This window comes from Oncorhynchus kisutch, linkage group LG10 (genome assembly GCF_002021735.2).
Source record: "Oncorhynchus kisutch isolate 150728-3 linkage group LG10, Okis_V2, whole genome shotgun sequence".
Taxonomy (NCBI): Eukaryota; Metazoa; Chordata; class Actinopteri; order Salmoniformes; family Salmonidae; genus Oncorhynchus; species Oncorhynchus kisutch.
In genome coordinates, this window is record NC_034183.2 from 45,245,735 (window position 1) to 45,268,415 (window position 22,681).

The 22,681-nt window shown below is 44.1% G+C and overlaps 1 protein-coding gene across 3 annotated transcripts in view; it reads left to right on the top strand.

Annotated features, from left to right (window-relative positions):
* LOC109898194 (serine/threonine-protein kinase TAO2-like) overlaps positions 1–22,681 on the top strand; it is a 51,132-nt gene that overhangs the window by 22,314 nt on the left and 6,137 nt on the right. For all 3 annotated transcript variants that reach the window (XM_031833749.1, XM_031833751.1, XM_031833750.1), the window contains exons 2-16: positions 905–1,045; positions 1,188–1,259; positions 1,475–1,576; positions 1,653–1,698; positions 1,948–2,044; positions 10,236–10,349; positions 10,525–10,616; positions 11,084–11,177; positions 11,411–11,492; positions 11,591–11,758; positions 13,345–13,551; positions 13,810–13,938; positions 14,313–14,549; positions 16,621–16,749; positions 18,099–18,302. In XM_031833749.1, coding sequence (XP_031689609.1) covers positions 914–1,045; positions 1,188–1,259; positions 1,475–1,576; positions 1,653–1,698; positions 1,948–2,044; positions 10,236–10,349; positions 10,525–10,616; positions 11,084–11,177; positions 11,411–11,492; positions 11,591–11,758; positions 13,345–13,551; positions 13,810–13,938; positions 14,313–14,549; positions 16,621–16,749; positions 18,099–18,302 — 1,905 coding nt within the window. In that variant the 5' untranslated portion in view covers positions 905–913. The remainder of the gene's footprint in view (positions 1–904; positions 1,046–1,187; positions 1,260–1,474; positions 1,577–1,652; positions 1,699–1,947; positions 2,045–10,235; positions 10,350–10,524; positions 10,617–11,083; positions 11,178–11,410; positions 11,493–11,590; positions 11,759–13,344; positions 13,552–13,809; positions 13,939–14,312; positions 14,550–16,620; positions 16,750–18,098; positions 18,303–22,681) is intronic.

Sequence of the window (22,681 nt, forward strand, 5' to 3'; positions counted from 1 at the left end):
CATCTCTTCTGAATATATGGCTGTGTTTTCTGGGTTTTGAGCCTTTTACTTTCGGTGTTGGTCCACCAGCTTCAAACAGCTGTAAAAACAATATTTTCTGCTATTGGAAATGTTTCTAGCGATTTAGGTGGTACAATGATTCCCTACACTATTCATTGCTTGTTTTCTCACGTAAACTGAAATTGAGCAAGCAGTGTATAATTTTAGCAACAAGGAAATGAATGCGATTTCCACTAGATAACGCAGCCACAAAGTCAAAACAGCTTTCCCAGTTTAACAGTGGGAGAAATCAATAGGCGAATATCGTAGCCAATCAAAACACTGGCGTGTAAGTAATACTGTGAAACACTATCATTCCACAATCCCTGCAGGTATATTATGGCCATTTTAGGAAATTACAATGTAAAAATACAATCCGATGTGTAGCACCTTAAGTTATGAGTAAACCATGTCTCTGCTCTCACAGCACTTTGATTTACAGTTACAGAGGGACTGTTATGTGTGTGTGCGCACATGCCATGCGGGCTGTAGTGAAAGTTTGTGTATCCCTCACCATAATATGTACGCAAGCACTCTCTGCCGAGGGTTGAGACGAGTTATACATTTTTAATATGGGTTTGTTATTAAGTGCACTTTGTGAGAACTAACCTCCCTCTTTCGGTTTCTCTCCTCTCTCCGCACTTGTTCTCTGCCTTTCTATCTCTATACCCTTCTTTACTCCTCTTCCTCTCTCTACCTCTTCCTCTATTCCCCTACCCTTCTTCTCTCTCTACCTTGTCTTCTACATTTTCTCTTCCACTCTGTTCTGTCCTTCTCACTTTCTTTTCCCACCATATCCACATCCCCCCCCCCCCTCTTTTTTAAAATGTTTTTTCCCTCATGATTTTCTCTTTCTGTCCACCAGGCCCTGGCTATGCCCTCGAGTGTGCGGGCGGGCAATCTAAAGGACCCGGATGTGGCTGAGCTCTTCTACAGAGATGACCCCGAGAAGCTTTTCGCTGACCTCCGAGAGATCGGCCATGGCAGTTTCGGGGCCGTCTACTTCGTAAGGAGAACTTATATTAGGGGGAGGGGAGAGTTTTGATTAAGAAAGTGTGTGAGTTTGCTCTCCTTATCATAGTGTGTAACAAGGTGTTTTGAGAGTTTGTATGAAGCGTGTCTGTCCTTCTCGATGCTGTGTCTGACAGGCCCGAGATGTGCGCAACAACGAGGTGGTGGCCATCAAGAAGATGTCCTACACCGGCAAGCAGTCCAACGAGGTGAGCCAACGCACGCAAACACTTATGTTTAGGAATAGAAACAGATGTGTTAGCGCTTGGCTGGAACAAAAGCCTGCACACTCAGGACCCTTACATTGGCTTAGAATTGTCCCTAAACATCCTTGAAAAGCCAATCTACTTTTTGTCTATTTTCCATGATTCCCTGTGACATGATGTTTGGTATTAACCCCTGCTCTCTCTCTCGTTCTCCTCAGAAATGGCAGGATATCATCAAGGAGGTGAAGTTCCTCCAGAAGCTCCGTCATCCTAACACCATCGAGTACAGAGGATGCTACCTCAGAGAACACACAGCATGGGTCGGTATTAGTAGTGTGTGTGCTCCCAGTACACTATTTGAGTGTCTACTAATAATCTGTCCCCCCCCTCCCTCAGCTGGTGATGGAGTACTGTTTAGGCTCCGCCTCCGATCTTCTAGAAGGTTAGTACACCAGAGACCAATTGCAGGGATTATTTTGAGTCATGTTTAAGGGTGTTTAGCATGTTTTTGAAGCTTTGTATATAACTAGACTCTCTCCCTCTTTCTTACTGTCTCTGTGTGTCTCTGTGTGTCTCTGTGTGTCTCTGTGTGTCTCTGTGTGTCTCTGTGTGTCTCTGTGTGTCTCTGTGTGTCTCTGTGTGTCTCTGTGTGTCTCTGTGTGTCTCTGTGTGTCTCTGTGTGTGTCTGTAGTTCACAAGAAGCCATTACAGGAGGTGGAAATAGCTGCTATTACCCATGGTGCACTACTGGGCTTGGCCTATCTTCACTCTCACAACATGATCCATAGGTAATATTATAAAAATATATGCCATTTTAGCAGATGCTTTTATCCAAAGCGACTTAGTCAAACAACTACTACAACCTCTTGGTCCATGCTACTGTGTTGTCCATATGCTGTCACTGTGCAGTGTCTTAGAGCAATTCTGTCCGTTCGATTCCAGTTCTGTTTTCAATGCTATGTCATTCAGTCTAGTCTGTCATCAGAGATTTTACTCAGTGTCATTTCAATAATCATTCCGTTGTGGCCTTAATAGCCTGGGCTCATTTTCCCGATAGCGATGGAACTTAGGCTTACAAGTGTTTTAACTATGGATCTTTCCGACAACTGCCGAAGATGTAACATGAGTTTTTCCAAAACACCACTACAAGTGCATCGTTGGAGCATGTGTCGTCACTAATAGGATCGAAAGAAAAGGAGCGCTGCTCTCGGAACAGCTTTCTCCATTCAAATATTTCCCTAACTTTCAAATTATTTCACAATACTGACGCAGAGAAAGAGAGATTACCACCTACGGCTGCAAATATTGAGGCAGTTTACTCCAATGCTTACCCAATAAAAATTCCAAAAATCACAGATTTGGCACATAATATATTGAGACAAGTAGCCTGAACATGAAATGTATTTTAAAATTATTATTATTATATTTTTTTGTTGTTGCCCTTTTTCTCCCCAATTTCATGGTATCCAATTGTTGTAGTAGCTACTATCTTGTCTCATCGCTACAACTCCCGTACGGGCTCGGGAGAGACGAAGGTTGAAAGTCATGCGTCCTCCGATACACAACCCAACCAACTGCTTCTTAACACAGCGTGCATTCAACCCGGAAGCCAGCCGCACCAATGCGCCGGAGGAAACACCTGGCCACCTTGGAGTCGCTGGTGCGCGATGAGACAAGGACACCCCTACCGACCAAGCCCTCCCTAACCCGGGCGACGCTAGGCCAATTGTGCGTCGCCCCACGGACCTCCCGGTTGCGGCCGGTTACGACAGAGCCTGGGCGCGAACCCAGGGACAGCCCCCTTAACCACTGCGCCACCCGGGAGGCCTACATGAAATGTATTTTGATATGATTGAAATAGGCCTATAGCTTACTGTTTATATTTTGGAGCATTCAACTCTGTTTTCATTCTAAGCATATTTTTATACGTTGCTCGTTTGTATTAATTGCAAAGACATTGGTAACGTATTTGTAGTCAACTTTGTTCTGAAGTTTTCAGTCACAGAGAGGCGGATGAACCACGTGATTCTGTTTTAGCTGAGATCTGTGTATAAAGTGATTCGGGAGGGCAAAGAAAGCATGTAATGACACAATTAGCTGTTCTACAAGTGGTCTGAGGTAGGCGTTAGATTACGAGCATTTTCAAGTACAACGTTAATAAAAATTGCTTGGCGATTTAACCATTCCCCTATGAAGGTTCTAACGATGAACCTTAAGATGCTTTTGGGAAACCGGGCCTTGTCTTCTTCTATACCATATACAGTGGGGCAAAAAAAGTATTTAGTCAGCCACCAATTGTGCAAGTTCTCCCACTTAAAAAGATGAGGCCTATAATTTTCATTATAGGTACACTTCAACTATGACAGACAAAATGAGAAAAAAAATTCCAGAAAATCACGTAGGTTTTTTTAATGAATTTATTTGCAAATTATGGTGGAAAATAAGTATTTGGTCACCTACAAACAAGCAAGATTTCTGGCTCTCACAGACCTGTAACTTCTTCTTTAAGAGGCTCCTCTGTCCTCCACTTGTTACCTGTATTAATGGCACCTGTTTGAACTTATCAGTATAAAAGACACCTGACCACAACCTCAAACAGTCACACTCCAAACTCCACTATGGCCAAGACCAAAGAGCTGTCAAAGGACACCAGAAACAAAATTGTAGACCTGCACCAGGCTGGGAAGACTGCATCTGCAATAGGTAAGCAGCTTGGTTTGAAGAAATCAACTGTGGGAGCAATTATTAGGAAATGGAAGACATACATGACCACTGATAATCTCCCTCGATCTGGGGCTCCGCACAAGATCTCACCCTGTGGGGTCATAATGACCACCAGAACCACATGGGGGGACCTAGTGAATGACCTGCAGAGAGCTGGGACCAAAGTAACAAAGCCTACCATCAGTAACACACTACGCCGCCAGGGACTCAAATCCTGCAGTGCCAGACGTGTCCCCCTGCTTAAGCCAGTACATGTCCAGGCCCGTCTGAAGTTTGCTAGAGAGCATTTGGATGATCCAGAATTACATTGGCGCGTTACGTGCAGTAATGTTTTGATTCCAAAACATCCGGCGATTTTGCAGAAATACTCATTATAAATCAAATCAAACCATGTCACATAGACATGGTTAGCAGATGTTAATGCGAGTGTAGCGAAATGCTTGTGCTTCTAGTTCCGACAATGCAGTAATAACGAACAAGTAATCTAACTAACAATTCCAAAAAACTACTGTCTTATACACAGTGTAAGGGGATAAAGAATATGTACATAAGGATATATGAATGAGTGATGGTACAGAGCAGCATAGGCAAGATACAGTAGATGATATCGGGTACAGTATAACATATGAGATGAGTATGTAAACAAAGTGGCATAGTTAAAGTGGCTAGTGATACATGTATTACATAAGGATGCAGTCGATGATATAGAGTACAGTATATACGTATGCATATGAGATGAATAATGTAGGGTAAGTAACATTATATAAGGTAGCATTGTTTAAAGTGGCTAGTGATATATTTACATTTCCCATCAATTCCCATTATTAAAGTGGCTGGAGTTGAGTCAGTGTCATTGACAGTGTGTTGGCAGCAGCCACTCAATGTTAGTGGTGGCTGTTTAACAGTCTGATGGCCTTGAGATAGAAGCTGTTTTTCAGTCTCTCGGTCCCAGCTTTGATGCACCTGTACTGAGCTCGCCTTCTGGATGACAGCGGGGTGAACAGGCAGTGGCTCGGGTGGTTGATGTCCTTGATGATCTTTATGGCCTTCCTGTAGCATCGGGTGGTGTAGGTGTCCTGGAGGGCAGGTAGTTTGCCCCCGGTTATGCATTGTGCAGACCTCACTACCCTCTGGAGAGCCTTACGGTTGAGGGCGGTGCAGTTGCCATACCAGGCGGTGATACAGCCCGCCAGGATGCTCTCGATTGTGCATCTGTAGAAGTTTGTGAGTGCTTTTGGTGACAAGCCAAATTTCTTCAGCCTCCTGAGGTTGAAGAGGCGCTGCTGCGCCTTCTTCACGATGCTGTCTGTGTGAGTGGACCAATTCAGTTTGTTTGTTTGATGTGTATGCCGAGGAACTTAAAACTTGCTACCCTCTCCACTACTGTTCCATCGATGTGGATAGGGGGGTGTTCCCTCTGCTGTTTCCTGAAGTCCACAATCATCTCCTTAGTTTTGTTGACGTTGAGTGTGAGGTTATTTTCCTGACACCACACTCCGAGGGCCCTCACCTCCTCCCTGTAGGCCGTCTCGTCGTTGTTGGTAATCAAGCCTACCACTGTTGTGTCGTCCGCAAACTTGATGATTGAGTTGGAGGCGTGCATGGCCACGCAGTCGTGGGTGAACAGGGAGTACAGGAGAGGGCTCAGAACGCACCCTTGTGGGGCCACAGTGTTGAGGATCAGCGGGGAGGAGATGTTGTTGCCTACCCTCACCACCTGGGGGCGGCCCGTCAGGAAGTCCGGGGTCAAGACCCAGGGTCTCGACCTTGATGACGAGCTTGGAGGGTACTATGGTGTTGAATGCCGAGCTGTAGTCGATGAACAGCATTCTCACATAGGTATTCCTCTTGTCCAGATGGGTTAGGGCAGTGTGCAGTGTGGTTGAGATTGCATCGTCTGTGGACCTATTTGGGCGGTAAGCAAATTGGTGTGGGTCTAGGGTGTCAGGTAGGGTGGAGGTGATATGGTCCTTGACTAGTCTCTCAAAGCACTTCATGATGACGGATGTGAGTGCTACGGGGCGGTAGTCGTTTAGCTCAGTTACCTTTCTTGGGAACAGGTACAATGGTGGCCCTCTTGAAGCATGTGGGAACAGCAGACTGGTATAGGGATTGATTGAATATGTCCGTAAACACACCGGCCAGCTGGTCTGCGCATGCTCTGAGGGCGCGGCTGGGGATGCCGTCTGGGCCTGCAGCCTTGCGAGGGTTAATACGTTTAAATGTCTTACTCACCTCGGCTGCAGTGAAGGAGAGACCGCATGTTTTCGTTGCAGGCCGTGTCAGTGGCACTGTATTGTCCTCAAAGCGGGCAAAAAAGTTATTTAGTCTGCCTGGGAGCAAGACATCCTGGTCCGTGACTGGGCTGGATTTCTTCCTGTAGTCCGTGATTGACTGTAGACCCTGCCACATGCCTCTTGTGTCTGAGCCGTTGAATTGAGATTCTACTTTGTCTCTGTACTGGCGCTTAGCTTGTTTGATAGCCTTGCGGAGGGAATAGCTGCACTGTTTGTATTCGGTCATGTTACCAGACACCTTGCCCTGATTAAAAGCAGTGGTTCGCGCTTTCAGTTTCACACGAATGCTGCCATCAATCCACGGTTTCTGGTTAGGGAATGTTTTAATCGTTGCTATGGGAACGACATCTTCAACGCACGTTCTAATGAACTCGCACACCGAATCAGCGTATTCGTCAATGTTGTTATCTGACGCAATACGAAACATCTCCCAGTCCACGTGATGGAAGCAGTCTTGGAGTGTGGAGTCAGCTTGGTCGGACCAGCGTTGGACAGACCTCAGCGTGGGAGCCTCTTGTTTTAGTTTCTGTCTGTAGGCAGGGATCAACAAAATGGAGTCGTGGTCAGCTTTTCCGAAAGGGGGGCGGGGCAGGGCCTTATATGCGTTGCGGAAGTTAGAGTAACAGTGATCCAAGGTCTTTCCACCCCTGGTTGCGCAATCGATATGCTGATAAAATTTAGGGAGTCTTGTTTTCAGATTAGCCTTGTTAAAATCCCCAGCTACAATGAATGCAGCCTCCGGATAAATCGTTTCCAGTTTGCAGAGAGTTAAATAAAGTTCGTTCAGAGCCATCGATGTGTCTGCTTGGGGGGGGGATATATACGGCTGTGATTATAATCGAAGAGAATTCTCTTGGTAGATAATGCGGTCTACATTTGATTGTGAGGAATTCTAAATCCGGTGAACAGAAGGATTTGAGTTCCTGTATGTTTCTTTCATCACACCATGTCACGTTGGCCATAAGGCATACGCCCCCGCCCCTCTTCTTACCAGAAAGATGTTTGTTTCTGTCGGCGCGATGCGTGGAGAAACCCGTTGGCTGCACCGCTTCGGATAGCGTCTCTCCGGTGAGCCATGTTTCCGTGAAGCAGAGAACGTTACAGTCTCTGATGTCCCTCTGGAATGCTACCCTTGCTCGGATTTCATCAACCTTGTTGTCAAGAGACTGGACATTGGCAAGAAGAATGCTAGGGAGTGGTGCACGGTGTGCCCGTCTCCGGAGTCTGACCAGAAGACCGCCTCGTTTCCCTCTCTTTCGGAGTCGTTTTTTTGGGTCGCTGCATGGAATCCACTCCGTTGTCCTGTTTGTAAGGCAGAACACAGGATCCGCGTCGTGAAAAACATATTCTTGGTCGTACTGATGGTGAGTTGACGCTGATCTTATATAAACATTGATAAAAGATACAACTGTTATTCACAGAATTAAAGATCGACTTCTCCTTAATGCAACCGCTGTATCAGATTTTTTTTAAACTTTACAGAAAAAGCATAATCTGAGAACGGCGCTCAGAGCCCAATCCAGCCAGAGAAATATCTGCCATTTTGGAGTCAACAGAAGTTAGAAATAACACCATAAATATTCACTTACCTTTGATGATCTTCATCAGAAGGCACTCCCAGGAATCCCAGTTTGACAATAAATGACTGATTTGTTCCATAAAGTTCATCATTTATGTCTAAATAGCCACTTGTTGTTAGCGTGTTCAGCCCAGTAATCCATCTTCATGAAGCGCAAGCACTACGTCCAGACAAAAACTCAAAGGTCCATTACAGGTCGTAGAAACAAGTCAAACGATGTATGGAATCAATCTTTAGGATGTTTTTAACATAAAACATCAATAATGTTCCACCCGGAGAATTCCTATATCTGAAGAAAAGCACTGGAACGAGAGGTAACTCTGTCAGGAGCGCGCGTCACGAGCCTGAGACACTCTTCCAGACCACTCAAACAGGTCTCATGAGCCCCTCATTTATAGTAGAATCCTCATTCAAGTTTCTAAAGACGGTTGACATCTAGTGGAAGCCGTAGGAAGTGCAACTTTATCCATATCCCACTGTGTATTCTGTAGGCCAAGCTTTGAAAAACTACAAACCTCAGATTTCCCACTTCCTGGTTGGATTTTTCTCAGGTTTTCGCCTACCATATGAGTTCTGTTATACACAGACATCATTAGAAACTTCAGAGTGTTTTCTATCCAATAGTAATAATAATATGCATATATTAGCATCTGGGACAGAGTAGGAGGCAGTTCACTCTGGGCATGCTATTCATCCAAAAGTGAAAATGCTGACCCTATCCCAAAATAGTTTTAAGGGTCTTTCCTGGTTAAGGGTTATAATCAGGGGTATACAGTGCCTTGCAAAAGTATTCGGCCCCCTTGAACTTTGCGACCTTTTGCCACATTTCAGGCTTCAAACATAAAGATATAAAACTGTATTTTTTTGTGAAGAATCAACAAGTGGGACACAATCATGAAGTGGAACGACATTTATTGGATATTTCAAACTTTTTTAACAAATCAAAAACTGAAAAATTGGGCGTGCAAAATTATTCAGCCCCTTTTTTTTTAGGGGGTGGAATTTTTATCATTGGTTAACTTCTTGCGTCGAGCCATCCGGGATCGTGAATACAGCCTCAAGCTCATTACCATAACGCACCGTTAACTATTCATGAAAATCGCTAATGAAATGAAATTAATATGCTAGCTCTCAAGCTTAGCCTTTTGTTAACAACACTGTCATCTCAGATTTTCAAAATATGCTTCTCAACCATAGCAAAACAAGCATTTGTGTAACAGCTAGCGCAGCTAATATAGCATTTAGCGTTAGCATCAGCAGGCAACATTTTCACAAAAAACAGAAAATCATTCAAATAAAATAATTTACCTTTGAAGAACTTCAGATGTTTTCAATGAGGAGACTCTCAGTTAGATAGCAAATACTCAGTTTTTCCTGAAAGATTATTTGTTTAGGAGAAATCGCTCCGTTTGGTGCGTCACGTTTGGCTACCAAAAAAGAAAAGAAAAATCACTCATCAAAACGCCAAACTTTTTTCAAAATTAACTCCATAATATCGACTGAAACATGGTAAACGTTGTTTAGAATCAAACCTCAAGGTGTTTTTCACATATCTCTTCATGATATATCGTTCGTTGAAAGCCTCCTCTCTCCTCTCAATCACTTGATGACTGCGTGCAGCTTGTAGATTACGCACCAATTTAGACAAAGGACACCGGGCGGACCCCTGGTAAATGTAGTCTCTTATGGCCAATCTTCCAATGATATGCCTACAAATACGTCACAATGCTGCAGACACCTTGGAGAAACGATAGAAAGGGCAGGCTCATTCCCGGCGCATTCACAGCCATATAAGGAGACAACGGAAAACAGAGCCTCAAAAATTCTGCCCATTTCCTGGTTGAAGTTTCATCTTGGTTTCACCTGTAGCATGAGTTCTGTGGCACTCACAGATAATATCTTTGCAGTTTTGGAAACCTTACGGTTTTCTTTCCAAAGCTGCCAATTATATGCTTAGTCGAGCATCTTTTCGTGACAAAATATTGCGCTTAAAACGGGCACGTTTTTTTATCCATAAATTAAAAGAGTGCCCCCTATATCCAAGAAGTTAAGGAAACACTCCAGGCTGCTCTTGAGTGTCTACAATTGTATAGAAAGTATGCAGAAATTATAATGGACCTATATACTGTGGACTATATATACATTTATTTATTTTCAAATAACTGCCCTTTTTCTGTCCTGCAAATTAATTTTGACAAACAAATCGGTCCCTTTTAAAATCTGTGTGGCCCTCTGTTGAATTTTGAAATCCCGTTGTGGCCCTCGAGCTTTAACGTTTGCCCACCCCTGGTTTAAATTAATATGTTCAACGTTGTTATCTCTGCGCTGTGTCAACATTGTTTTTGTCACATTGTGTTAACAGTGCTCCTCTCCTCTCAGGGATGTGAAGGCAGGGAACATCCTCCTGACAGAGCCTGGCCAGGTGAAGCTGGGAGACTTTGGCTCTGCCTCCATTGTTGCCCCCGCCAACTCCTTTGTAGGAACCCCCTACTGGTGAGGAGCTATAACTGCAAACTGTGGACTATTCAATTCCTTGTGGGCCAAATTGCTGCTGGTTTTCTCCTGTGAATCTCCAAATCCTCCCCCATACCCTGCCCTACACACAAGGGATGGTACACTCTTTTTAACCAGTTGCTGATTATAAAGGGATGGTTCACTCTTTTTCCAGGATGGCACCTGAGGTGATCCTAGCGATGGACGAGGGTCAGTACGACGGCAAGGTGGACGTCTGGTCTCTGGGCATCACCTGTATAGAGCTGGGTAGGCATCGCCAGGGCAAGAAACCACTCTAGGATCTTCATGGCAACAAACTATTCACAATCTCTATGGTACTGTAGAGAGGGAATGCTGCCCTTGGACACCACATCAAGAAAGAGATCTAACAATGTAGTATAATATAGGAAATATGAAGGTGTCTTGGCAAATGGCTCCACAGTGAACTTTGACCCCAGGCCCTCAGTGTGACCCCTGTCTGAGTGGTCTGACCAAATCCCTAACCCCTGGGAGTTGGTAATAGTCTATGTTGTGTATGTTTGTCCCGGCATTGTTACTGGGATTTAAGAGACTCAGCGCTAAGCTCCTTTGGCTGTTAGCTAACATGTCCTCTCTCTCCCTCCTCTCTCTATCACTTGTTACTTTCTCTCTATCTCCCTTTCCTTCTCTCGATTGATCTCTCTTCTTTTTATACCCTCTCTCCCTCTCTTCCTCCCTCCCTTGTCTCACTTTAGCGGAGAGGAAGCCTCCTCTGTTCAATATGAATGCTATGAGTGCCTTATACCACATCGCCCAGAACGAGAGCCCCATCCTAGCGTCCAATCACTGGTGAGCGTCACTCTCCCTCATGTACATTTCTCCACTCACTTATCGGTCTGTCATTCACCTAACTGCCTCTCTCTTGCTTAATCCTTTTTTTCTTGATCTCTCCTTTACATCACTGTCTCGTTGTCTCCTTTACATCACTGTCTCATTGTCTCTTAACGCTCTTTCACTCTCTCACGCATCAGCTCTCTTTCTGTCTTCTCTCTGACTGAACTCTGTTCTCTTTCGTGCCGTAGGTCTGATTATTTCCGTAACTTTGTGGACTCCTGTCTACAGAAGATTCCACAAGACAGGCCTATCTCCGATGTGTTGCTGAATGTAAGAGTGCAGCGCACACACCTTTTTCTTGTTCCTCCTCTCTTCCTCAATTTCTCTCTCTAACTCTTTGCACTCCCCCCTCCCCCCCCTGTCTGTAGCACCGGTTTCTGTGTCGTGAGCGTCCCCTAACGGCGGTGATGGACCTCATAGCGAGGACCAAGGACGCAGTGCGGGAGCTGGACAACCTTCAGTACAGGAAGATGAAGAAGATCCTCTTCCATGAAGCCCACAACGGACCCACCCCAGAGGGAGGCGAGGAGGAAGAGGTAGACTTATTCCACGTTTTGTTTCAACCTAAATTCAAAATATATTTTTTCTCCACTATCTACACACAATAGCCCATAATGACAAAGTGAAAACATGTTTTTATAAATGTTAGCTGATTTATTGAAAATAAAATACAGATATCTAATTTACATAACTATTCAAACCCCTGAGTTGATTCATGTTAGAATCACCTTTGGCAGCAATTACAACTGTGAGTCTTTCTGGGTAAGTCTCTTAAGAGCTTTGCACACCTGGATTACTTATGTGCACATTTATTATTTAAACAAATAATTCAAGCTCTGTCAAGTTGGTTGTTGATCATTACTAGACAGCCATTTTCAAGTCTTGCCATAGATTTTCAGGCCTATTTATGTCAACTAACTAGGCCGCTCAGGAACATTCGCTGTCGTCATGGTAAGCAAGTCCAGTGTGTATTTGGCCTTGTTTGAAGTTATTGTCCTGCTGAAAGGTCAATTTGTCTCCCAGTGTCTGTTGGAATACAGACTGAACAAGGTATTCCTCTAGGATTATGCCTGTGCTTAGCTCTATTCTGTTTCTTTGTATCATAAAAAACTCCTTAGTCTTTGCCAATGACAAGCATACCCATGACACGATGCAGCCACCACCATGCTTGAAAATTTGAAGTGAACTTGGATTGGCCCCAAACATAACTTTGTCCTGAATACAAAGTGTTATGTTTCTTTGCCACGTTTTTTTTGCCACATTTTTTGGCAGTTTTAATTTAGTGCCTTATTGTCTTTCAATATTTTATTCTGTACAGGCTTCCTTCTTTTCACTCTGTCATTTAGGTTAGTGTTGTGGATTAACTACAATGTTGATCCATCCTCTGTTTTCTCCTGTCACAGCCATGTAACTCAAACTGTTTTAATGTTACCATTGGCCTCATGGTGAAATCCCGGAGCGGTTTTCTTCCTCTCCGGCAACTGAGTTAGGAAAGATGCCTGTATCTTTGTAGTGACTGGGTGTATTGATGCATCCAAAGTGTAATTAATAACTCAAAGGGATATTCAATGTCTTTTTTTATTTTTGCCCATCTACCAATTGGTTCCCTGCTTTGCAAAGCATTGGAAAATCGCCATGGTCTTTGTGCTTGAATCTGTGGTTGAAATTCACTGCTTGGCTGAGGGGCCTTCAGTAATTATGTGTGTACAGAGATGAGGTAGTCATTCAAAAATAATGTGAAACGCCTATTATCGCACATGGTGAATCCATGCAACGTATGACTTGCACATTTGTTCTCCTGAACTTATTTAGGCTTGCCGTAAGAGGTTGAATACTTATTGACTCAAGATGTCTAAACAAATCCACTTTGACACTATTGGGTATTGTGTGTAGGCCAGTGAGACAATCTCAACGTAATCCATTTTAAATGCAGGCTGTAACACAACATTTGGGAAAAGTCTAGGGGTGTGAATATTTTCTGAAGGCACTGTATCTTATGTTAACTTTCTGCCTCTGCCTGCCTGTGTCTGTCTCTGCATGTTTCTGACTGTCTGTATCTGCCTGCCTGTCTGTCTATAACGTCTCTCTATTTTTCCTCACCCCCCCCCCCCCCCTCACCCAGGAGGTGGAGCAGTACCTGCTGCGTACGGGCACTGTGGGCAGCATGGAGAGTTCCCAGTCTGTGCCCAGTATGTCCATCTCCGCCAGCTCCCAGAGCTCCTCTGTCAACAGCCTGGCGGACGGCTCTGACGACAGCAACGAGATGGCTATGATGACCGAGGGAGAGCACACGGTCACCTCCAACTCCTCCATTATACACCGCCCTACCGTAAGTCTGAGAGATGTGTGTGTGAATGGGGTTTGGGTGAGGTGGGGGGAGATGGCAATGATGACTGAGGGAGAGAAGTCTCCTCCATTATACACCGCCCTACTGTAAGTCTGAGAGAGGTGGTGTGCGTGCTAGAGGGAGAGGATATTGTGGTGTGTGTATGTGGTAATTATGTCAGGTGTGTGCAATTGTTTGTGGACATTAATTAAACATCCCTCTCCTGAATTCTCTTTCTCTCGCCTTGTCCCCCTCCCCCAGGGTCAGGATAATATCTATGATGACCCATACCAGCCAGAGATGGACCAGCAGCAGCCCTCGTCAGCCGCCCGCCGCAGGGCCTACTACCGCAACCGGGACCACTTCGCCACAATCCGCACGGCCTCCCTGGTGAGCACATCCCCAAACCCCTCTCTCTGACCCAACCACTAACCACTCTCTCTGACATGACCGCAAACGCTAACCCCTAAACCTCTCTTTCTCTGATACGACTGCTAACATAACCCCCTGACCCCTCTCTCATACTACTATGAACGCTTGTTTGTTTTCTTACAACTACTTTGCCTAAGCTTGATTGAGTTTGCCTGTGATCCAATGGAACAGTCCCACAACTGGAAACCCCACCCACCTGTCTCTCCAGGCAGGCTCAATAGAAAACTCAAATATGTCAGATACTATTGAAACACATTCCCTCTCTCCTTCTCTCTCTTTCTCTCTCTTTTCCTCCCCTTTCTATTTCTCCACTCTCTCTCCCCTCTCTCCAGGTCACTCGTCAGATCCAGGAGCACGAGCAGGGCTCAGCGCTGAGGGAGCAGATGTCTGGCTATAAGAGGATGAGGAGGCAGCACCAGAAACAGTTGATGGGCCTGGAGAACAAGCTGAAGGCTGAGATGGATGAGCACCAGCTGAGACTAGACAAAGAGCTGGAGAACCAGAGGAACAGCTTCGGAGGAGAGGGGGACAAACTGGGCAAGAAACACCAGGCCATCCTGGAGAAGGAGGTGAGGGATGGCAGGACTGGAGGAAAAGAGGGGCGGAGAACCAGCGCTTTGGAGGAGAGGGGGTCAAACCGGGCAAGAAACAGATGAACAGAATGTAGTATTTTTCTCCCTTCATCCCAATATTGGGGCTATATCCAGGAAGGCCAAAGTTCCAGGAGCTGGCCCTAAAATATTGTATTAGAGATCATACAAAAATTTTTGCTGTGAGACTTGTGAGCATGAAAAAATATATATTTGTTGGTCTTATGTGATTAATAAGGAGCATCCAGACGCTGCACTTGATAAATTTATAAAATTGCTTCTTCCAATTATTGATAAACATGGACCTGTTAAGAAACTGACTTAACTTTTTTATACCCCTTTTTTTTCTCCCCAATTTCGTGGTATCCAATTGGTAGTAGTTAGTCTTGTCTCATAGCTGCAACTCCCGTACGGATTCGGGAGCGGCGACGGTCGAGAGCCATGCGTCCTCCGAAACACAACCCAACCTAGCCCCACTGCTTCTTGACCCAACGCACATCCAACCCGGAAGCCAGCCGCACCAATGTGTACACCTGGTGACCTGGTCAGCATGCACTGCGCCCGGCCCGCCACAGGAGTTGCTAGTGCGCAAGGATATCCCTGCCTGCCAAACCCTCCCTAAACCGGACGACGCTGGGCCAATTGTGCATCGCCCCACGGACCTCCCGGTCGCGGCCGGCTGCGACAGAGCTTGGGCTCGAACCCAGAGTCACAAATGCCATTCTTAAACATGCAATACGGCTTTCCTCAGTACGGCATCCTCATCGACCCACTGTGCTGTCAGACTCTAAATGCTCATGGGGCTGACATCGCTGGTCCAAATGTCAGTCGTGAAGCCAGTAGCAGTGACGCCCATAGCAAGTAGCTCATGGTTGTGCGTTTCAACAATACTGTGTAATTCCGGTAAGGCAACATCTGAAAAATAGCGCCTACTTGGTAGTGTGTACCGGGGCTCGAGGTGCTCGACCAGTCGGCAAAAGCCAACATCATCCACGACAGAGAACGGTTGATTATCAAGGGCAATGAACTCCATTATCTTGCCGTTAATGGATTTCGCCTTTGCGTGTCTCGCTGATATTTTCTTACTCTTTCAAATGACTGTTTGACTTGGAACTTATTTAGTTGTTGAAAGTGTGCGCTTAGTTGCATATGACCTTTTTGTTATCTTCCTTTGAAACTTCTAAATAGATCCACACGACAGACCGTCGTGGGCTAGTTTCGGAATGTTGTGTTGCAAGTGTAGTGCTGTATTTTTTCCTGTGGCGTCATTATGTCATCTACCTACGTTATATAGGTATGCACGTCAGCTTTGACGTCGGTTTTGCACATCAGCGTTAAACTAGACATCGAACCGATGTTGGCATCTTTAGCCGATATCTTCCGATATGCTTAACGATATATCATGCATCCCTAGTCAAAACATATAGATTCAATGGTTGTAATGATGGGGAGCGGTCTGTTTGTAACAAAGAGATGCTCTGTTTTTTTGACACCACATTCCAAAAAGCAAGGCTCTAGTTTAGTGTTATATTGACTATTGTCCAGTCTTGTTGTGAAGTGCTGCAAGGAAAGACCTAGTTAAGCTACAGCTGGCTCAGAACAGAGCGGAACGTCTTGTTCTTCATTGTAATCAGAGGGCTGATATAAGTGCTATGCATGCCAGTCTCTTGGCTAAGAGTTGAGGAGAGACTGATTGCATCACTTCTTTTTATAAGAAATGTGTTGAAAATCCCAAATTGTTTGCATAGGCAACTTACACACAGCTCTGACCTCACCAGGGGTCTTTTCATTCCCCAAATCCAGAACAAAATCAAGAAAGCGTACAGTATTATATAGAGCCAATTTTTTCATGTAACTACGTTCCATCTCATTTCTCAAGTGAACAGCAAACTTGGTTTCTTCCCTATTTGACCTAGATAATTTGTATATGTATTGATATGTAAGCTTTTAAAAAAAGCTATTGTTTTGTGAGGACCCCGGGAAGAGTAGCTGCTGCTTTTGCAACAGTTAATGGGGATCCTAATAAAATACCAAATGCCTCTCTCCCCAGACCAAGGCAGCCCTAGCTGAGGAGAAGAAGTTCCAGCAGCATATCCTGAGCCAGCAGAAAAAGGAGCTGACCAGTCTACTGGAGTCTCAGAAACGCCAGTACCGTCAGCGCAAGGACCAGCTCAAAGAGGTACAACCTTATTCCATCCACATGTTCCAACCACACGACTACCTTATTACAACCATACAGGACAACCATACAATTGTGGTCACATGGGGCTGACCCAGGAGTGGCTGGTGTCACCCTCTAACCCTTCCCAGAGTGTTGTTTTGATTGGCTGGTGTCACATTTTAACCCAGGGTTCCCCAACTGGTGGCGTACAGGCCAAATTTTATTTGGGCCCCCTACTTTTTCTGAGCAAAATATAAAACAAAAGTATTTTTTCTTGTTTCACATAAGACTGTAAAAACACCCAGGAAATCAGCTCCAGGTTTGACATTTTTTTAAATTTAGAAATCTATTCCCAAGTATTCCAACGCATAATAGAGAAACAAATCAGTCATATACAAATGTAAGCAAAATTATAAATTGTTACGTTTTAACCAAACATTGAATCTGTTTGGGCTTCTCGCGGTTAATTTGCAGTCTACAATTGATTTGTAATTATGTTCCCCCCCCCCCGACCATCCGACCATACTAGGGACTGAATGAGAACCAGTCGACCCCTAAAAGGGAGAAGCAAGGGTGGCTGGTGTCAGCCTTTAACTTGGGGCGTGGACGTCTAAATGAAATTGGGATCCTTAACGTTAAGAAAAACATCCTAAGGGGGAAAACCTTTTTGCCCCCCCCCCCACAAATGTTTAATCACAGTGCAGCTGACTCGTCTGCTCTTTTGTCTTCACTGATGATGCAAGTGTGTGTTCGGTCTGTTCCCCTAGCCTATTCATTGGTAGGTCCTGCTTTACTGAAGTTGATTTAGTGCAAAAACATTGCGAGATACAGCTTTTGATTGCGGATAGATAGGCCTAGTGCACGGTTCTGACTCCGTCTGTCTGGTGGCCGACCTGCCTATACTGTGCCCCTCCCCTCTCCCTCCGATCCTTGCTAGCTTGCTATGGAAGGTGCAGGCAGCTTGAGATCATTTGATTGACCGTTCTGATCACCCAAGTGATGGACGTTAGTTTCTGCTTCAATAGCCGCATTCCTTTACAGAAGTAAAATGCCTGTTCAGTGGCCCCTCGAAACGATCTCCAGAGAAGGTTTTACATCTGCATTTTTAAAAAGCCTCAGTGTACCCTTACAGACAAACAAACATGCAATAGCCGTGGCACTTTAAAGGGTATATGACTGCGGTACATGTAACTTAATTGCCCGGCCCTAGTGTTCATACATGCGTATTAGGACTATTACTCTGCATTGTGAATTGATGTGGAATTTTGAGCCATTTGTCACATCCCTACCGTTGTAACTCTTCCCCCCCTGTGTTGTAATGAGTCGATGGTGTCACACTCCAACCCTTCCCCCTGTGTTTCAACTAGGAACTGAATGAGAACCAGTCGACCCCTAAGCGGGAGAAGCAGGAATGGCTGGTGCGTCAGAAGGAGTGTCTGCAGCAGCTGCAGGCAGAGGAGGAGGCGGGGCTGCTGAGGAGACAGAGGCAGTACTACGAGCTGCAGTGTCGCCAGTACAAGAGGAAGATGCTGCTGGCCCGACACAACCTGGAACAAGACCTACTCAGAGAGGTATAGCAGGCCTATTGTAGTACCTATAGTATAGGTATATTACTGGGGGAGATTGACCTGCTCAGATGTCTCGTTCACCAGCCGTCTCTCTCTGTCTCTGTCTCTCTCTGTCAAACCATCTGGTTTCACAGCGCCTCAAAACCGAACTTAAATCTAGTTGACTGGACGCTTATGGCAGGAGCGGCGAAAACAGCCGCCGGTTTTAATTGGCAGATCTGTCCATCACCATATAGCATATTCCTTAGAATCTCCCCCCAACATTATCAACTTCAAGCATAAGTTATTTAAACATAGTGACTTTGGGAAAATCTGAAAGTTTGCATCTTAATTAAAAATGTTTTTTACATTAACTTTATATGCCTCAAATCAGAATCAATTGGGCTTCCCAAAACTAAAATGGCTAATGTGATAACATTTAGTTTGATAGGCAATTTTGCAATTTTTCAAAGTCACATCTAATTCAACTGTTGCCTCAATTTAGAGCCACACGTCATAGTCGTGTGATTCGCTCAGAATATGAATTGATTAGCATTCGGTTTGGGCACTATATATATTTTCATATTTTCAATTCATCCTTCTCTCATCCCAGGATTTATGGTATTACTGCCTAAGTACACAAGGGGGTGCCAAAAAACACAAAGCCCATTGGGTGTCTATTCCTAGAATGCTAACAAAATGTGTACAAGTAATAGCACATTTCCATAGAGGCTGCTTGCTAAATATGTTAACGAGCGCAAATGTTAATTAACGTGTTAAGGGTACAGGTTCCCCAAGGGGTACCCCCCCCCCCTCAACTGAAACAGTGGCGCACAGAATGCAAAAATATTCTTAGAAATATTTAACCTCCACACATTAACAAGTCCAATAGCTCAAATGAAAGATAAACACCTTGTTCATCTAGCCAGCAAGTCAGATTTCTAAAATGTTTTATGGCGAAAACATAGCACATATTTATGTCAAACCACCACCAAAGACACAGCTAATTTGAATAGCCATGTTGAACAAAAGATGCAATCAACAAACGCAGGATTAAAAGAAAAATAATTCACTAACCTTTTGAAAATCTTCATCAGATGACAGTAATAGGACATGTTACACAGTACATTTGTTTTTTTTCAATAATATGCCATTTATATCCATAAATCTCTGTTTACAATGACGCCATGTTCAAAAAATGCTACTCAAATGTCCTGAGAAATGATGATAGCTCCGCCAGATAACGTCAGATAACAAGCAATACACATCATAAACTTTGACTAAATATACATGTTCTACATATAGTTAGAAAGATACACTGCTTCTTAATGCAACCGCTGTGTTACATTTATTTTTAACGTTACAGAATTTGTTCACTAGGCAATAATATGAGACGGCGCTCAGTCATTAGCAATATGTCTCCGCTATGTTGGAGTCCACAGAAACACAAAATTACCACATAAATATTCCCTTACCTTTGATGTTCTTCGATCAGAAGTCGTGGAAGGAGTCATACTTACCAAAAACTGCGTTTGGCTTTCAAGTCTGTCTTTGGGTTATCAAACGCGACAAATTCCGGCTGAAATGCAGCCAAAATTCTAGGGGTTTGCTCATCAAAACTTCAAAATTACATATTATATGTTGACTAAACTGGTCAAACTAAGTGCAGAATCAAGCTTTAGTATGTTCTAAACGTGCAAAACAATTCCTAGCTCGAACAGACAAACTGACATCGTTTGGTGAATCTTGGAACAAAGAGAGCTCCAGACGCGACGCCCGCATGAGAGTACATGTATTTTCGCGTGACCCCGAACGTTTTAGCCCGCCAAAGGGTGAGGGAGCGCACGATTTTCACAATGAAACGCCCCATTGAAAGGAGACATCGCACTGAAGAAATAGAAATTGTTCCCAGATCCGTAGCTGGTTGGGAAGGGTGGGGGCGATGACGTCAAAGTTGGCCCAAATTTCCTGATGACAGAGAGAGTTTGGGAGAATGGCTGCCCTGTGAGTTCTGATTTACATAGAGACATAATTTGAACGGTTTTAGAAGCTTTAGAGTGTTTTCTATTCAATAATAATTATTATATGCATATATTAGCAATTTTTGACAGATTTTTTTTCTGTTTACTATGGGCACGCAATTCCTCCAAAGGGGGCAGTATTCTGCCTAGCTCTAATTTAATGAATTAATTTCAAGATGGGGAAATCCAGGTCATAAAGTTATACATGAATAGGTATGAGCTACCGAATGCCATTTTTGGTGAGGTTGGACATTTTAGGGAATATGAATGATAGACATTAGAAATAGGATGGCCATTATCGTACCTTTTCCATTGTACGCTCATTTACTTCTATGGCTGCCACTGATGACAATTAAGCTATTTTCTGCATAATGTCTTGCACAAATGTATTTTCTGTAAAGGAAAACTATAGTTGAATTTGAGACATCTGTGGCTTTGTGTTGTGTGACACCACATTTTGGTGGCCTTTTATTGTCCCCAGCACAAGGTGCACCTGTTCAATCAGCTTCTTGATATGCCACACCTGTCAGGCAGATGGATTATCTTGGCAAAGGAGGAACGCTCACTAACAGGGATGTTAACAAGTGTGTGCACAAAATTGTAGAGAAATAAGCATTTTGTGCTTCTGGAATATTTCTGGGATCTTTTATTTCATCATGAAACATGGAACCAACACTTTACATGTTGCGTTCATATGTTTGTTCAGTGTAGCTACAAATATTTAAAAAATGTATTGAAATAGTTAAGTTTTGACAGCCACAGGATGGTTTTTCCAATACTCTCATCAAATACCCCGATATACGGTATACCGCCCAAGCCTAATTAGCATGTCATTCAGTAAATCCACACCCCCTGAATTCCAAACAGTCCCACACTGTTACCAAATCAAATGTATTTATATAGCCCTTCTTACATCAGCTGATATCTCAAAGTGCTGTACAGAAACCCAGCCTAAGACCCCAAACAGCAAGCAATGCAGGTGTAGAAGCACGGTGGCTAGGACAAACTCCCTAGAAAGGCCAGAACCTAGGAAGAAACCTAGAGGAACCAGGCTATGAGGGGTGGCCAGTTCTCTTCTGGCTGTGCCGGGTGGAGATTATAACACAACATGGCCAAGATGTTCAAATGTTCATAGATGACCAGCAGGGTCAAGTAATAATAATCACAGTGGTTGTAGAGGGTGCAACAGGTCAGCACCTCAGGAGTAAATGTCAGTTGGCTTTTCATAGCCGATCATTCAGAGTATCTACCGCTCCTGCTGTCTCTAGAGAGTTGAAAACAGCAGGTCTGAGACATGTAGCACGTCCGGTGAACAGGTCGGGGTTCCATAGCCGCAAGCCGAACAGTTGAAACTGGAGCAGCAGCACGACCAGGTGGACTGGGGACAGCAAGGAGTCATCAGGCCAGGTAGTCCTGAGGCATGGTCCTAGGGCTCAGGTTCTCTGAGAGAGAGATTTAAAGATGCCCTCTGGTGGTAAATAGTACCACTAATAGTACCAGTGGTTGCCATAGAATTCTGTAGCACCACGCAAGCTGTGCTGCAGTACTCTGCAACTTTTAAAGGATGAACCACTGTACATAATCTGTCTCAACTGTCTCAAGGCAATTGTCTAAATGCGTATCTGCGTGGATGCATCCATGCACACCACACACACACTAACGTTCAAACGTTTGGGGTCACTTAGAAATGTCCTTGTTTTTGAAAGAAAAGCAAAAAAAATTGTCAATTTTAAAATAACATCAAATTGATCAGAAATACAGTGTAGACATTGTTAATGTTGTAAATGACTATTGTAGCTGGAAACGGCAGATTTTTTTTAATGGAATATCTACATAGTCATACAGAGGCCCATAATCAGCAACCATCACTACTGTGTTCCAATGGCACATTGTATTAGCTAATCCAAGTTTATTATTTTAAAAGGCTAATTGATCATTCGAAACCCTTTTGCAATTATGTTAGCACAGCTGAAAACTGTTGTTCTGATTAAATAAGCAATTCAACTGGCTCTCTTTAGACTAGTTGAGTGACTGGATTTTTCAGCATTTTTTGGTTCGATTACAGGCTCAAAATGGCCAGAAACATGTAACTTCTGAAACTCGTCAGTCTATTCTTGTTCTGAGAAATAAAGACTTCCATGCTAGAAATTGCCAAGAAACTGAAGATCTCGTACAACACTGTGTACAACTCCTTTCACAGAACTGCGCAAACTGTCTCTAACCAGAATAGAAAGAGGAGTGAGAGACCCCGGTGCACAACTGAGCAAGAGGACAAGTACATTTGAGTGTCTAGTTTCAGAAACCGATGCCTCACAAGTCCTCAACTGGCAGATTAATTAAATAGTACCAGCAAAACACCAGTCTCAACGTCAACAGTGAAGA